Here is a 16,379-nt window from a genome sequence, read left to right on the forward strand (position 1 = left end):
GACTCCTTCTGGCTCCCCATCCTGCTTCCTTCCTTTCTTCTCCTCTTCTCTTCTACTTTTCTCTGCTCAGCTCCACCCTCCTTCTAGGTGGGGCAGGGAACCTGAACTTCCTTCCCCTTTTCCTAGGGACCACCCTGTTACAGTACCTCATAATGTGTGAGTATTTTGAAAGAGGGTCCTTGAAGACACAGTAGGTTAAGTTAAAATGAGGTCACATTGGAGTAGGGACCATTAATTTAACATGACTGATGTCCTGTATGTCCTGTAACAAGAGAAGAGGCACGGAGGCACAGAAACAGGGAGCAAAGCACTTGAAGAGGCAGATTGATATGCTGCAGCTGCAGGCAAAAGAATGTCAGGGGTGGCCACAAACCTCAAGAAGCTGGGAGAGAGGCAAGAACAGATTCTCCCCTGCAGGTGTCAGAGGGAGCTTGGCTGGGCACACCATGATTCCAGATCTCTGACCTCCACATCTGTGAGCCAATAAATGTCTGCTGTTGTAAGCCACCGGCTTTGTGGTATTTCAATACAGCATCCTAGGAAAGCGTATACCCAGCTTCCTTCTTTCCCGTTCTCCTGAAAACTAGACTGACCCACCTAAAGATTTTGCTCGTGATCACTCAGGGAAAATGGACAGAAGTATAAAAAAGATGATCCGTTTACAGAAATTACAGAGACACAAAGGACCTTCCCTGACCACCAATTCTAAGTAGTTCTGCAGCTCAGCTAGTTGACTTCCTAGTGTTGATGTTTTTTCCTCATTTACTATTTGATTTCCTCACTACAATTTGAACTGCAGGGCAGCAGGGATCTTTTCTGTTCACCAGTTTACCTTGAGGACAGGCACGACAGATATTAATCAAACTTTTTTGATGATTAGTGAATACAACTAGAGCATGCTAGTCCATCACCAGCTCTGTAACTGGGGTCTGCTAGGTAGTCATGTCAGCCCTTATCATAAAAGTAGAGAGGACTGAATGTGCTGAGAGTTAGGAGGGAAAATGGCAGGTGCCAAGGGAACTGGCCAAGTTTCTGGTTGGAGTTTGTTTGACTGGGGAAACTCAAGCAGGCTGTAAGCTCTACAGGACTGGAGTCTGGTTCACTGATGAGGCCCTGTCGCCCCCAAAGCCTGACACAGAACCAGCAGGCAGTCAGGACATTTGTTGAAGAAACAGATGAAAAGCCACTTGGAAGCAAGGTTTTGAGATATATTTAGGGCATAAATTTGATAATGAATTGGGTGTTGGGGAGAGCAAGGTTTCTGGTAGGGAAACAGAAAGTTGTTTTTCTGCACAAATGTTTTACTCACATGGATGGGATTCTCTTGACCAGGTCGTCATAACTTAAAATCTTTTCTCTGGAAGGATCAATCCAAAGTCTGCAAGCAAGCTTTGGGAAAAACAATAGGTTCCATCTCACCCTTGCTTTTTAATTTAAGGGAACAATTAGCCTCTCTGAATTTCTGCACCCCTCTTTTTCAGTGCAGGCATATCTCATTTTATTGTTCTTCACTATATTGTGTTTCCCAGAGACTGCGTTTTTTACAAACTGAAGTTTTGTGGCAAGTCCACCTGGAGCAAATCCATGGGCTTTTCCAACATTATGTGCTCATTTTGTATCTCATGTCACATTTATTTATTTAAAAATTTACTTATTTATGCATACAAGAACTGGGGTACAGGCAAGAGGTGCCAGGGATGACAGAATTCACCATAGAGCAGGGTGAGCAGAACAGGCAGATCGACGAAGTACACCGCTGAGGGGAGCAGAGGGCAGGTCAGAAGAAGTCTGCCGAGCCATGTGGGTCACCTCCCTGGACAGGGATTGACCTCGGTGTGCTGCAGTGGCTGCTAATCCCTTTATAGCAGCGCAGCACTTTAAGCCATTGTGCCACCAGGGAGGGCCCTCCTGTCATGTTTAATTAAGGTCTACACAAGGATAGTTTAGAAATAATGTGATTGCACACTTGCTAGACTATAGTATAATGTAAACCTAACTTTCATCTGCACAGGAAAGCCAAAAAATTCACCTGACTCATTCTATTGTATCATTCCATTTATTGAGGTAGCCTGGAATAGACTTGCCATATCTCCCAGGGTGCTGTGTATTCCAAGGGATTAGCCCAGATTTCAATGTAAAGGACATCTCAGAGAGGGTAGCCAAGCAGGACACTAAAGTAGGTGACTAGAAGACAGTAGAAAATAAAACAAATTTCATGAGGGAAGACAGTGGTGAGTGATTGGGTTGGTGGGGTGGCTTTTGAAATGGACAGTCACAAAAACCATACACCCTTTGACATCTCCCCACCTCTCAGACTAGAAATAAGAATAAACCAGGCCTCCCTGTTTGGCTCAGGGGTTAAAGACACAGCTCTATCAAGCTATCACGAGCCACTGCAGCATGAGTTCAATTCCCAGCCAGGGAGCTGATCCACACAGCAGAGCAGACCTCTCCTGACCCGCCCGCTGCTCCCCTCAGCAGTGTGCTTCGTCGATCTGCCTGTTCTGCTCCCCACTCTGTCTCTGGTGATTCTCTCACCTTCCCACCCCCATCTCTGACCTAAACCCCAGTTCTTTTATGGATAAATAAATCTTAAGAAAAAAAAAAAGGGGGCAGAGGATAGAATAAAATCTTATTTAAAAAAAGAAAAGAAATAATAAACCAATCTAGACTTCCAATTCCTTTGGACGTACCACCAAAATTACTAAGAGTAGTGACGCCACATTCTCTCCTCACCCTTGGGAACTGAGTTTAAACTTTATGAAGGAAAGGAAGGAACACCCCTCCAGGTCTTTTGAACTGGTAAGCCCTGCCTCCAATTTGCACCATAACAGCCCATCAGAAAAGAAAAGGCAGACTTTTAAAGCTGGCCAAATAACAAAGTTTGGACTTTTAACTAGAAACAAAAACAAACATTTGCAAACCATTTTCCACATCTCGACCTCTTCTAGGCAAAGATTTAACAAGAAAATATTTACCCTCTGTCCTCTCCCACTTTCTGATAAGAAAAGTCCCACCCCATCTTTCTCTAAAATTGTATGTAACATGTTAGGTATTGTTACAGTTAACATCTTTTAATGTAATATTTTATTTGATAGGATTTTAAATGTTTATGCTATATATGTATGTATATATGATTTTTAAAATGATTACATATTAAGTTTTTTCTATAAAACAATTTTATAGTTCAATAAGATCCAGAAATTTAAAAGTTATATATTTATTCATATTATCTAAAGGGCTTATTAACTGAGTTTGGAAAAATTTTTAAATAACTTTCCTCCTCTTGTTTGGAATATATATTGAATACTTAAAATTAAAGTAACAGATAAAAATAGTTTTCTTTAAGAGGAAACTGTCCACTTCTAAATTTTGTACTGCTATTTTGAAAAGATTAATTTATCTGAGCATGGTATTTTAATTATTTATAATATTTAGGTAACTGTCAAAACTTAAGTGCTGGTATCTTGTCTTCAGTCTAAATGCTTAGTTAAACTAGACTACAAACAGAACAACGTTTACAGAAAGTAAATATTTAGGTCTCCAAAAATAACTCTGCCAGTTGCAATATTTCCCATAAAATTGTTTTTCTAAAACTAGCTCTGGTGAAAAGAATAATTGAGTGGTTTGTTTTAATTGTAATACTTCTGTCACTAAATATTTACTTCTGAATAGTTGGTTCCATATTCTTTTACTTCATGTTGACATCTAAACGCCTATCTCCCACTACTGTTGAAAGTGCTCTCACATATTTTCCTAATTTCATCTCTGTCATAGTACTTTCACCATAGTACTCTCCATTCTCTTCAGAATCTTTTTTTAAAAGATCTATTTATGCATACAAGAACTGGGGTGCAGGCCAGAGGTGTGGGTGGTGAGAGGATTCCCCTGAGTGGGGAGCAAAACAGGCAGATCCACTGAAATTTACTGCTGAGGTGGGGCAGCAGGTGAGACAGGAGAGGTCTGCCACGCCATATGGGTCACTCCCTGGCCGGGGATCCAACTCTTGCTAAGGCAGCTACGGATAGCTTCACAGTGCTGTGCTCTATGCCATAGAGCTACCTGGGAGGGTCCCACAAGTATGAATTCTTGAACCCTACTACAGACTCATCAGAAAATCCCAGGGAAGAACCTAGGAATTTAAATTAATAGTAACATTTTAACTGATTCTGACAGTCAGGCCAGCCACTTTAAGGACCCAAGTAAAGGCACAAAAATGGAATTATGGCTCATATTCGAATGAAAGGCAAGTGGGCTTCAAAGAAAAGGAGAGAAAAAGAATCCTATTCTGATTCTTGTTGCCAACTGCTCTGTTTTGGGGTTTTATGTAAACAAGATTGTGTAGCATGTAGTTTCATCTGGCTTTTGTTCCATATTATGTCATATTTTGCAGGTAGCCATGGTTCATTTTGTTTATTGCTCTGTAGCGATTATTATATGAGTATACCATAAATAGGGAAGAGTTTACCACATTACTAACAACAGTTTCCTCCGTGTCATCAATTTCAGTCTTCTACTCTATCACAAGCAGAGAATTCATAAATGTCAATACAACGTGTTAGAATGATAGGATATTTTATTAACTACGAGTCATTTATTAATGTTTACTGTGTTAAGTTACTGTTCTGAGTGTTTTACATGTTTTAGTTCACTTACTCCCTACAAAAACCTTAGGGGGTAAGTGGTATTATCATTCCCATTATGCTAAGGCACAGAGAGGTAAAGTTGCCTAGGTTACACTGTAAGTGGTGTTGCCAGATTTGGAACGTGGCCATCTGGTTCTAGAGTCAGTACTCTGAATCACTCTATTACACGGCTTCTAACAAAGTTCATGGGCCCACTGGTGACTTCTATAAGAGACAAAAGCCATGGTTAAATCTCATGATTAGCACAAGCAAAACATCTGCTTCACACACAAGAGATGTTTGATTTTGTTACAGGGCTGGGAGAGGGGTACCCCTGAGCCCCCAAACCTTTCTGTTCTAAACAGAGTCTGCCATCTGCTGCATTAAGACAAAACATTTAGACCTTTAATGGAAAGGAATGTTAATATAGTTAGTGTGCAGTACAGAAAAGGGGAAGCATACAGTTTCCAAATCAAGCACCAAAGTCCACCCAAACAGGATTGGCCCAAAGCAAGGAAGGTCCAAAAGTCCACTGCAAGTCTAAAGCGCCTTTCCACAGGGACCCTTAGAAAAGGGTCAGAAACAGTTAGACAAGTCAGGGAGGAAAAGAGCAAAATCAAGATAAAAGCTGCCATTGGCAATTTCTCTATGGGTTGTTCAGCCACATCTGTTTTAACCAGTCCAGGTCAGAGAAGGAAGTGCAGCTTCTTCATACTACTCTGCCTCCCACGGGTCCCTTCCGGCTCTGCATCCTGCTTCCTTCCTCCTGAGTCTCCTCTCCAGCTTCTCCTTCTCCCTGTTCAGCTCCACCCTTCCTTAGGTGGGGCAGAGAACCTGGAACCTTCCTTTTTCCTGGGACCACCCTTCTACAATTCATGTTCAACTGACATTACAAAATGGAGATGGGGAATCCCAGTTGGCATTTACCACAGCCTAGATGAGAGCTGCTGAAGTCTGAGTATCACAAAGTACACAAAGAATTCCTATAGTACAAAAATTCAGTATGTTACTCAATATATGAGAGCAGCTGAAAGTCAAGGTGCAATCCATATGGAAACAGCGACACTACGGAAATGACACATGAAGTATTTCTCACTGATATGTGGCTTGTCACCATCAGACACCTACCATGGCATTCTTGCAGTAGGTAAACTCTCCATATTCTCTGGTTTCCAACCTGTAATCCTCAAAGTTTCTTTTTTTTAAAAAGATCTATTTATTTATGCATACAGAACTGGGGTACAGGCCAGAGGCACAAGGGTGGTGAGAAGATTCACCAGAGACAGAGTGGGGAGCATTACAGGCAAAGTCCTAAAAGTTTCTAAGAAAATCCAGGATACTACCACTAATTATTGGTTAGCAATAGACTGTTTCCACCATCTGGGTGGCTGCCTCACGTGGCAGTGGCAGGCACTTGACAAATATTTTGGAAGGCAGTTCTGCATAGCTTTGTCCCTTGGTTTAACTAAGGTTTGCCCTTCGGCAATAACAATTCCCAGGATACCCTTGAATATTAACAACACTGGCCAGCTTCCAGATCACTAACAGGATTTAAATAAGGAATGAAAAATATCTAATGGTTTCACTTATATAGGGGAATAAAGGGAAAGCAAGTAAGACATAGGAGAAAAAATAACAAAGCAAAACAAAGCAGACAATTAGAAACCACAGATATCCTGCAAAGGTGAGGGAGATCGGAAGGAAGGAGGGGACAGTGAGGATGGTGTATCCATGAACTGGAAGAGGAAATTCTAAGGGGTCTACATACGAGGGGGGGAAGTATGTTTTAAAATGAACAACAATGTAAGGAAATAAAGAAAGAACTTTATATTTTTCTAACATGAGCTTATAACCTGAGCTAAAATACTAATCATTTATATTAAGATATAAATATTTCATTCAGTAAAATAAATCTCAGCTAAATATAAATAAGCAAATAAATAAGGAAGGTCTAGTGGTTTTTGCAGGCTTCTCACAGTGTTTTTCTCATTGAATTTCCTTTACACCCTTCAGCACCTTCCCTGTGCACAGAAATAATTCAAAGGCATGACTACAAAATAAATAGCATTTAAATAGGTATAAATAATCTTTGGGTTCATTCACTTAGAGACTGGGGACTGTTCAAAGGGGAGAAGGTTATTCTAACCTGCCGTTTCAAGAGTGGCTTTGGCTCAAAATCTCAAACACATAGTTTTGGGTTTCATATATGACTCATTAAGCCAACAGTTGTAAGATTGCTGTGTTGCCAAAGTTTTAACTATGTAAATGCCCTCTGAAGACACTAGAATATTAGCAGTTCTCAATGTATGACATTGTGAACTCCTAAATTTATAGGTTGGTTTACACAGGGAACATACTTTTCTTCAAACATTATGAATTTGTTAAAAATTGAGGTGTCATGGGGCCCTCCCTGGTGGTACCAGGGGTTGAAGTGCAGCACTATGAAGCGCTTCATAGCCACTGCAGCACAAGTTCAATCCCCGACCAGGGAAGTGATCCACATAGTGCAGCAGACCTCTCTCTCCTCACCCGCTGCTCCCCTCACCAGTGCATTTCAGTAGATCCACCTGGTCTGCACCCCACTCTGTCTTAGATGAATCCTCTCACCCCCTTCCCACCCCGCACCTCTTGCCTGTACCTCAGCTCTTGTATGCATAAATAAATAAATATTTAAAAAATTTGAGGTGCCACTTATGTGTAGGAAGTGTTCAATGTTTAGTGTTTTTAAGTGTTCAGTTTGATAAACTTTGATGGATTTATCCAGATAATCAATAAGATCACAGTTTAGCACCCAGAAAACTCCCTCATGTTTTCTTCCCAGAGTACCATCTCTAAGATATAACCTCTATTCTGAATTCTACCACCAGAGATTAGGTTTTTATTGATTTATAACTAACTTTTATTGATATATAGCCAGCATATGTTAAGTGCACAAAATGAATTAATCTTAAGGTTAGAGTGAAATATTTAACTGTCTATTTATGTAACTACCATCTAAAGCAATTTCAAGGATATTTCCATACCTTGAGGACTTCCTCAAGACCCCTTTCTGGGAATAACTTGCTCTCCCAAAGGAGTCCCTATTCTGACATCAGTGCTCCATTTTTCCTGTGTGGGGCTTTACATAAATGGAATAAATGTGTAGTATGTATTGTTTGGCTTTTGTTCAACATTGTGTCATGTTCTGCATCTAGCAATTGTAACTGCTGTTGATGGACATTTCAGTTGTTGCCAATTTGGAGCTGTTAAGAGTAAAGCTGCTATGAGTATTTTTTGTACCTTTTGGTAAACAATTTATACTAATTTCAATAAAAAGTATGGGTGTACAATAGCATTCAATGGGAGGATTTGACTTAATATGGAAAGGCCAAAAAATTATTACATTGCGATGGTTTTGGGGTGCTAATGTACTCTGAATCTCAAGCCTGAAGGCTGAGAACAATTCTCCTATATCTAGGAGATAAGGGGGACCATTCTTGCTATTAATGCTAGACCACTGATTTACTGTAAAGGTTATAACTCAGAAACAGCCAGAGGGAAGAATGCACGCTATGGGGAAGACTGAAAATTCTATGCCCTCTTCAGGTGCTCTGTTCTCCCCAATTCTCCACAAGTTCACTAAACTGGAAGCTCTCTGAAGTGCCCTCCTCTTGGATTTTTATGAAGGTTCATTACATAGGCATGATGATTAATTCATTGATCATTCTCAATTAATGCAACCTACCTTCTTTCTCCTAGAGGTCTGGGAAGGTTCATTACATAGGCATGATGATTAATTCATTGATCATTCTCAACTAATGCAATCTACCTTCTTTCTCCTAGAGTTCTGGGGAGTCGGGCTATAACTTCCAACCCTCAAACTGGTGGTGGTTCCTCTGGCAACCAGCCCTACCCTTAGGCTGTTTTCCAAGGTGGGCTTCATTAATATAACAGCAGATGCCTTTATCACTCTCAACCCTTAGGAAATTAATTCTAAAGGAACTAGGAGTCAGAAACTGGGTGTAGACCAGATATATAGAGAAATACATAGTTTGGTCACTTGAGTGGTCAAATATATAATTCTTATAAATTATAGTATCGCATGTTTCAAGTAGAATACTTAAGTGGAAGAAAATATACAGAGAAGTCTATTTGCTTTTGATTCTCACAAGTTGAAAAGTTGGTTATAATGGGTTGAATTGTGTGCCTCTCCTAACTACTCCCCCAAAAGAAAATCCATGTTGAAATCCTCACTCCAGTCTATCAGTGTGATCTTACTAAACTTGAAAATAAGTCTCAAGGGCACAGGAGGTTGGTACTGTGGGAATCCCTTGCTACTGTTGGCTTCATGTCTTCCACACCAGTAACAGCCCCAACACCAAATGGAATGCTCCCACTGAAATGCACAGTTCGGTGAGCTGCACCTCTATAATTGGGTGTGAAGGTAGGCGAGTCAGACCACCCCAAGATTCTCAGAACTTGTGCTCTCAAGATGCCCCACTCTGGTATGCAGAGAGTATTTTGACCTAAGAGCGCTGAAACCCCTTGAGCTAAGAAGCTTTGCCCTTCATCTAAACTCTTCTGATAGAAGAGATTGTCAGGTGCTAAACTTCTGCTATTTTCCTAATCAGAGAAGAAATCACTGCTTTCCCATTTAAGCCTGAGAAGAATGTAGTTTTAGGGCTTCTTCCAGTGGTATGCTCAGCCGTGAACGTATCTTCTTGAAGAATCTCATCTTTACTCTCAGAAATGATAAAGCATGTCTGTCATGAAATGTACCTTCTGCCCTATCTCCTTGATGCCCCAGGCCCATAAACTCAGGACAAATGTTCCAGTCCACTCAATTATTCCTTAGAATTTACAACTATGTGGGTGTTCCTGGTAGTGCAGGGAGGGGTTAAAGTCTCAGCACTGTCACACTACCATCACTGTGGCCAGGGAGGTGACCCACATGGTGCATGTCATACTGCTGTTCCCCTCAACAGTGTATTTCAGTAGATTTGGTTGTTCTGCTTCCTGCTCTGTCGCTGGTGAATCCTCTCACCCCCCTGCAAAACCTCTGGCCTACACCCAAGTTCTTGTATGCATAAATAAATCTTTTTTTTTGTAAGAAAAGGAATTTACAACCATGCTAAGTTCTCCACAGGTCCATTATGAATTTTTGTTTATTGCTCCTACTGGTCAGATGTTAATTTTTTTTTACATCCAGACTCCAAAGAATCTAGGTGAACTGGGAAACTCTCCCCTATCCCTGACAAATACAACCTTAAAAAAAGTGTCTACTTTAGTAAAAGAAGTCTACCCAGAAGTGAGAAAGAGGGGCACACACCTTAATTTTGCAGTTGCTTTTATAGATCTTAAGAGGCCTGGCTACCAAGAGTGACAGCATCAAGCCCAGGAGAAAGGGAACTGCTGTGTCCATGATCCTGCGGTCACACAAATCCCAAATATTATTTGGACACAGTGTTCAGACATGAGACCAGATTAAGTTTATTATTTTTCAATCAGTTATGTAAAACAAACTTACTCATTATTGCCATTAAGTCTTTGAAGAACTATCTATTTAGGATTTAGCTCTGGCTGTGTATGGGTATTAATAGAAAGTCCATATTTCAAGTCCTATAAAATAATAAAAGTGCTCTTAGCATATTATGTAAAAATATACTGTTACATATGTAATAATTTAAAAACGGGGGGGGGGTGTCTCGGCAAATGTGATTAGTGAAGATGACTTCAAACTAGGAAGGTTGGGTTCCTAACCGTGATATGACCAACATCTTTATTATGTTGGCCTGAGAGACCCAGAGGGAAGCCCAGGTGGGAACAGAGGATTGTAGCGATGCCTCTACAAGCCAAGGAATGTCAGCCATCACCAGGAAGCCACCAAGGAAGAGGTAAAGGAGGATTCCTTTCTGAATTTCAGAGTAATCTTGGCCCTGCTAACACCTTGATTTCAGACTTCTGGCCTCCCAAAATTCTGTTGTTTCTTTGGGCTTCTCAATTGTGGTACTTTATTATGGTAGTAAAGACTTAAAAGTAAGTCACTGCCGAAAGGAAAAGGAAGCTTTATTTTCAGAGGCAAAGGTGAGGGCTAGCCTGAGAAAGACTGTCAGAGTGAGCTGTGATCAGCTGCTCCCTATTCCCGCCACAACTATCCACCCCATCCAGTTAGATAGAGGGTTGTGAGAGGGAGGCAAGCTACAATGGGAGTAATATAACAAAATCATTCTTCCAGGAACTGGCATATGGTAACATCCTTGTGTGAAGGCTTATCTTACCTACTCAGGAGATCTTTATCTCCATGGACAGATGCAATCTGTTTGTGAGGAACACAGGAAAGAGGAGATATAATTTTATCTTATAGAATATGTTTTTTGGCCCACAAGTGCATCTGGTTTTTCCTGTGGAGGCACCAGCAGGAGGGGTTTGGAATATGGAGGGCAAAAAACCACAGTGTGCTTCACAGCTTATGACTGTTTTCAGACCTCTTCAGGGCCTTTCTCTGTACCCAAAAGTTGTTTTCCTTTCACAGTTCCCTGAGGAGACTGATACAGTGGACCTGACTTTGAATTCTTGCAAATAATGGGGGTGGAGGAAATAATGAGTCACCTGAATATCATGACCTACAGGTTTTTCAATGGCGTTCCAGTTTATTTTCTGATAATTGAAAGTATTTTCAAGAACATGCCCAGTCAACACAAGAATGCTAGGAAAGCAAGCGATAAAGGGCACAAAATGACAGAAAACTCAACTGAATGTACCTCAGGACTGACATGAACATTTCTAAAATTATTGGTTTTCAAAGATTAACCATTTACAAATACAGTAAAGTTTCACACAGTTAAACATCTCATTTAAATAGTAATCTAACTCTCTACAGTCTACCCCAATGGCAACAGCTCATCTTTTATATTTCCTAAGTATAGGTATTCTTTTTTTTTTTTTTTAAAGATTTATTTATTTGTGTATACAGAACTGGGGTACAGGCCAGAGGCTCAGGGGCGGCGAGAGGCTTCACCAGAGACAGAGTGGGAAACAGAACAAGCAGATCAACGAAGTACACTGCTGAGGGGAGCAGCGGGCGGGTCAGGAGAGGTCTGCCATACCATCTGGTCACCTCCAGGGCAGGCAGGAATCGAACTCATGCGGAAGCGGCTTTAGATTCTCAGTGCTGTGCTTTAACCCGCTGCGCCACCAGGAAGGGCCATAGGTATTCTTTTTAAGTGAAATGTTAACATGGGTTTCTGATATGTAATAGAAGTGAAGCTGCTCTAACTGGGGGAGAAGGGGACTTTCAGAAGGACCCCACACTTCTTTAGGTGTTATTTCTTAAGATTCTCAGGGCTCTAAACAATCTGAAAACTATGGAACTAAGATATTAACAATAGACATAAAATAAGATCTCAGTGAAGAAGGAGAACCAGAAAGTTCATTAATAGTGACTAATACTTTTCAAGACTCTGCTATTCCATATGCTTTTTTTTTTTTTTTTTTGGTTTCATCACTTTAGAAAATTCTTTGAAGTCTGTTTTAATGGCAGCACATTATAAGCAGAAATCATATTTCTACACCTGGAAAATTATTTAACAGATAATGCTGAAAATGATCCAGTTTCAAGGGCACTTTTTAAAGGCAGTCCATTGTTACTACCAATAAAAAGAAAACATTGTCCTTAAAGAAAGCCCAAAGTGAAAATAATTCTTGGGAAGAAGAAACATCCCAATATATCAAAGGAGATTCCAAGTAAATATAACATTTGGGGCTTTAGAAAGGACTCCCAAATGGAAGAGAAAAGGCAGTTATTCATTCAACACTGTATTTGATGTGTACAGGAATTTTTAATCCCAAAAATGTTGATTTGGGATTAAAAGAAATGACACCTTTGGCTAAGAAGAGAAATTTGTCCTAAAAAAATCCTAGGAACTGCCCTGAGTGAAAAAGGAAAAAGCAGCACCAGAATTGACAATCTACCTGTTCACCATACTGCGAGGATATGATCCTAAATCACTTTTAACTTCAGTAAGATAGATAAGTAGGAAATTGCACACAGATGAATACAGAATTCTTTCCATTCTTGGTACAGGTGCTTCATAAATCTGAATTTTTCTTCTGAAATGTTTGAATGCTATCATACTGTTTTAACCTCACATTCTGGTTAAACCAACTAGTTCAGGAAGCAATTGTTTCTCTATCAGACAGACTAAAATAAAAAAGTCAGTAAATAAATATTCAGTTTGATATAAAAAAGTAGTTTCAAGTAAAGTTTAAGAAAAACCTTGTATATCCCAATTCATCACCTTATCATATTCTTGAATTCTTTGTTTTATGTGAGAAAGTTTATTCTTTAGATAATCACAACGTTCTTTTTTTTCCAGAAATGTGGGATCCTGGAAACAAAACATAGTTATAATTTTAGCTTCTGACTTCTTTACCATGGAACACAGAAAGATATGCTTCCTCACCAAAGAACACAAAAATATATTAACACCCAGGAAATGACCCTTCATGTAGCCAAAATCTGCCTGAAAAGAATAAAATTAAGTTCTCTGCAAATTTTTAGGAGACTTTATTTTTTAGGAGACTATTTTTTAAACAGTTTTAGCAAAATTGAATGGAAAGTAGTTTAGACACCTTTATGTACTTAGTACTTTAAATACCATAGTTTAGCAACTTATAAAACTTATAAATGTAAATAATAAAGTATAGGAAAGACTAATAAAAGTTCTTTCTAGGCTCTACTGATTTGTGCAGATAAGTTAGAACATATAAAGTAACGCCCTTCTTGAATTTGAAAGAAGTATGGATTGAAAGTTTTAGATGGGTGCTCATTTCCCTGGGTTACTAAGTTGGGACAGAATCATTCAGGTCAGAGGTGAGAAGTCACCCATGTCCCTCAATAAGTAGCATTTTAAGAAATAGGAATCAGGATATTAATTTAGCTAAAATAACCTAAAGATTGCCAATTGTCACTACATGTATACTACAGTACATGTATACTGTTATACTCACATTCTTCTTTTTCTTAAACTCTTCATGGATTCTTGAAATTCTCTCATGTTCCTAGAAATATAAAATATTGACCCTTGAGTTAAAATATTAGCAATTACTCAAATCACCTCTCCAAGAACACTGGAATTACAACAGAAAACAATTTTTACCTAAGACTATATTGAAAAATCTTCACACACAGTAATTGGACCAGTATCTGAGGATTTCCTCTGTGCCAGCCCTGGCACCCAGGGCCAAACAGGCTCATGAAGACACATGAAGCCAGAAGCAAACCCAGCACATGACTCCCAGCTGAGACTCTGAGCAAATGAATTACCCTGAAACTCAGTTTCCATGTCAGTAAAATGGAAATAATAATGGTACTTCCTCATGGGGCTGTGAAAAGGTTCACTTATTTGAAATGATCCTTATAAACTACCTGGCACACAATAACCACATCAGCTTTTCAAGTTATTAGGGATTGGGATTAATGTTCAACTTTTGAATATGGCCAATACAAGCTACCTGTTTGGTTTAATATATATAATAGTTTATTTTTACATCATTTTGTGCATTTCTCCATCTCAGTTGTAATCCCCTTGGGCTTCCCATCACCAAATCACCCATGTGCCATCACCAAAATCCAGTGCATTTCCCTCCTCCCACTGTTTTTGATCCCATTCCATCCCACCCCTATAAAATGTCTCTGGTATATAGCTGTTCATTATTATCATTATTATTATTATTATTATTTTCTCTCCTGGTCTGTTATACTCCTGCTATGAATGAAACCATCTGATATTTTTCCTTTTCTTTCTAGCTTATTTCACTAAGCATGATCTTTTCCAGCTCCATCCATGTTGCTGCAAAAGGCATGTGTTTCTTTTTTTTGGGTTGCTGAGTAATATTCCATTGTGTATATGTACCACATCTTTTTAATCCAATCATCCACATTTGGGCATTTGGGCTGTTTCCATGTAAATAATGCAACAAGCTACCTTTTTAACTTCATTTATGAGTTGAATAAAATCAAAGATATTAAAGTGAGTAATCTGTTAAGGAGTTGGAATCTTGCATCCCAGGGGACAAGATTCTTATTTACCCATGGAAACCTATACTTTAGAGATTGTCAGAAACTATAGATCTAATAAATAAAATAAATGTAGTAATTTGTAGTTCTAAAATCTTCCCCTGAGAACATTTTCTATCACTACCTATTTCCTTTCCCAATGTACTTTTATTCTTTTCTGCTCCTGGCACAATAACAGTAGGGAATGTAGGCGGAAGCAGGCAGAATAGCCTGTGTGATATACCTCATAAAATGAATTTTTCTCAATTAAATAAATAAAAGTTTATGCACTGTCTGAGACTGTGTATTAAATAGCACTTGATGATTCCATGACTGTGCTTTTCTTAGCTTAGCTCTGTCTTTCAACTTATTTATTTTTTTTAGATTTACTTTTATTTATTTTCACTGCTCTGCTTTTAGCTCCCCCCTTCCCTTGGGCATGTTTATAAAGTCTGTGATAAGTCTCATCCAATCCAACAAATCTGCCCTCTCAGAATACCGACTAACCTGTCTTTAAAAGCTCATCTCTCTCTCCCTTTTAGGAACATAGGACTTGAAAACAAATTTAAACAGAGACTAACAGGGCTTTCAAAAAGAGCTAAAATAGTGATCTATTCATGACTATGTGGTAATTCCTCTCCCAACCTACATCTATTTTATCTGAACTTTCCTTGAATGTGTATCCTCAGCTTTTAAAAAAATCTTTACTACTAATATGAACTTTTAAATTCCAGCTTTATTCCCTTCTGCTTGGACTAAAGACTCCCACACATGTTGAAAGGAAGTCACTGGGGCGCAGAATCATGATTTGGAAAACCCTGCTATGAAATGTTACTGGCTCCCTAGGCACTGACTTGATTGAGGAGTCAACTATTTTTTTTTTTTTTAATCAGGGAAAGAAAAGTTCTTCATTCATTCATTCTTTCTCAAGTTACTTGAAATGCACTTTTATAATCATGCCCCTCTGGTGGCAGCAGGAGAGCTATGGGAAACATACTTTTTCTTAGGTAGTGGGACCTCCACTTGAAAGAACAGAAATTGCTCAACCCTGTCCACTGACCACAAGACTCACAGAAGAAGAAAGACCAATGGTAAGAATCCTCCAGTATGCTGTGTCATTTTCAAAGCAGATTCAACATCAGTTCATCCAGACTTGTTTTTTTTTAACAGTTGAGAAAACAGAGGCTTGGAGAGATTAAGTGAAGATCATCTTCAAGGGCACACGCCTTGCCACGCACTGTCTGAGACTGTGTATTAAGTGGCACTTGATGATTCCGTGACTGTGCTTTTCTTAGCTTAGCTCTGTCTTTCACCTTATTTATTTTTTTTTAGATTTACTTTTATTTATTATGCATACAAGAACTGGGGTGTAGGCCAGAGGTGGTTGGGGAAGTTGGGGGGGAAGTGTAACAGGTGGATCTACTGAAATACGCTGCTGAGGGGAGCAGCAGGGTGAGAGCCAGGAGAGGTCTGCTGCACCTTGTGGGTTGGTTCCCTGGCTGGAATGGGACTTCAGTCACAGTAGTGATAGTGTGACAGCACTGAGACTTGACCTCTACGCCACCAGGGGATCCCCAACTTATCTTGTCATGTTGGCTGAAATCTTGGGTTACTTCATGTCTTTTTTTTTTTTTTTTTTTTGTCTTCCTTATCAGGCTTGCTCAAGTTTGTAACTGAAGCAAATAAATATCCATTGAATGCTTGTTGGAGGATCACCA

The 16,379-nt window shown here is 39.4% G+C and overlaps 1 protein-coding gene across 3 annotated transcripts in view; it reads right to left on the reverse strand.

Moving 5' to 3' along the window:
- Positions 1–12,843: 12,843 nt before the first annotated feature.
- The window catches only part of MARVELD2 (MARVEL domain containing 2), a 21,497-nt gene continuing 17,961 nt past the window's right edge, over positions 12,844–16,379 (reverse strand). For 2 of the 3 annotated variants that reach the window (XM_004678230.1, XM_004678232.1), the window contains exons 6-7: positions 13,614–13,664; positions 12,844–12,991 (exon numbers count right to left, since the gene is read on the reverse strand). In XM_004678230.1, coding sequence (XP_004678287.1) covers positions 12,869–12,991; positions 13,614–13,664 — 174 coding nt within the window. In that variant the 3' untranslated portion in view covers positions 12,844–12,868. The remainder of the gene's footprint in view (positions 12,992–13,613; positions 13,665–16,379) is intronic. The other variant, XM_004678231.1, reaches the window with a different exon arrangement.

This window comes from Condylura cristata, unplaced genomic scaffold (assembly GCF_000260355.1).
Source record: "Condylura cristata isolate star-nosed mole 26May11 unplaced genomic scaffold, ConCri1.0 scaffold00007, whole genome shotgun sequence".
NCBI lineage: Eukaryota > Metazoa > Chordata > Mammalia > Eulipotyphla > Talpidae > Condylura > Condylura cristata.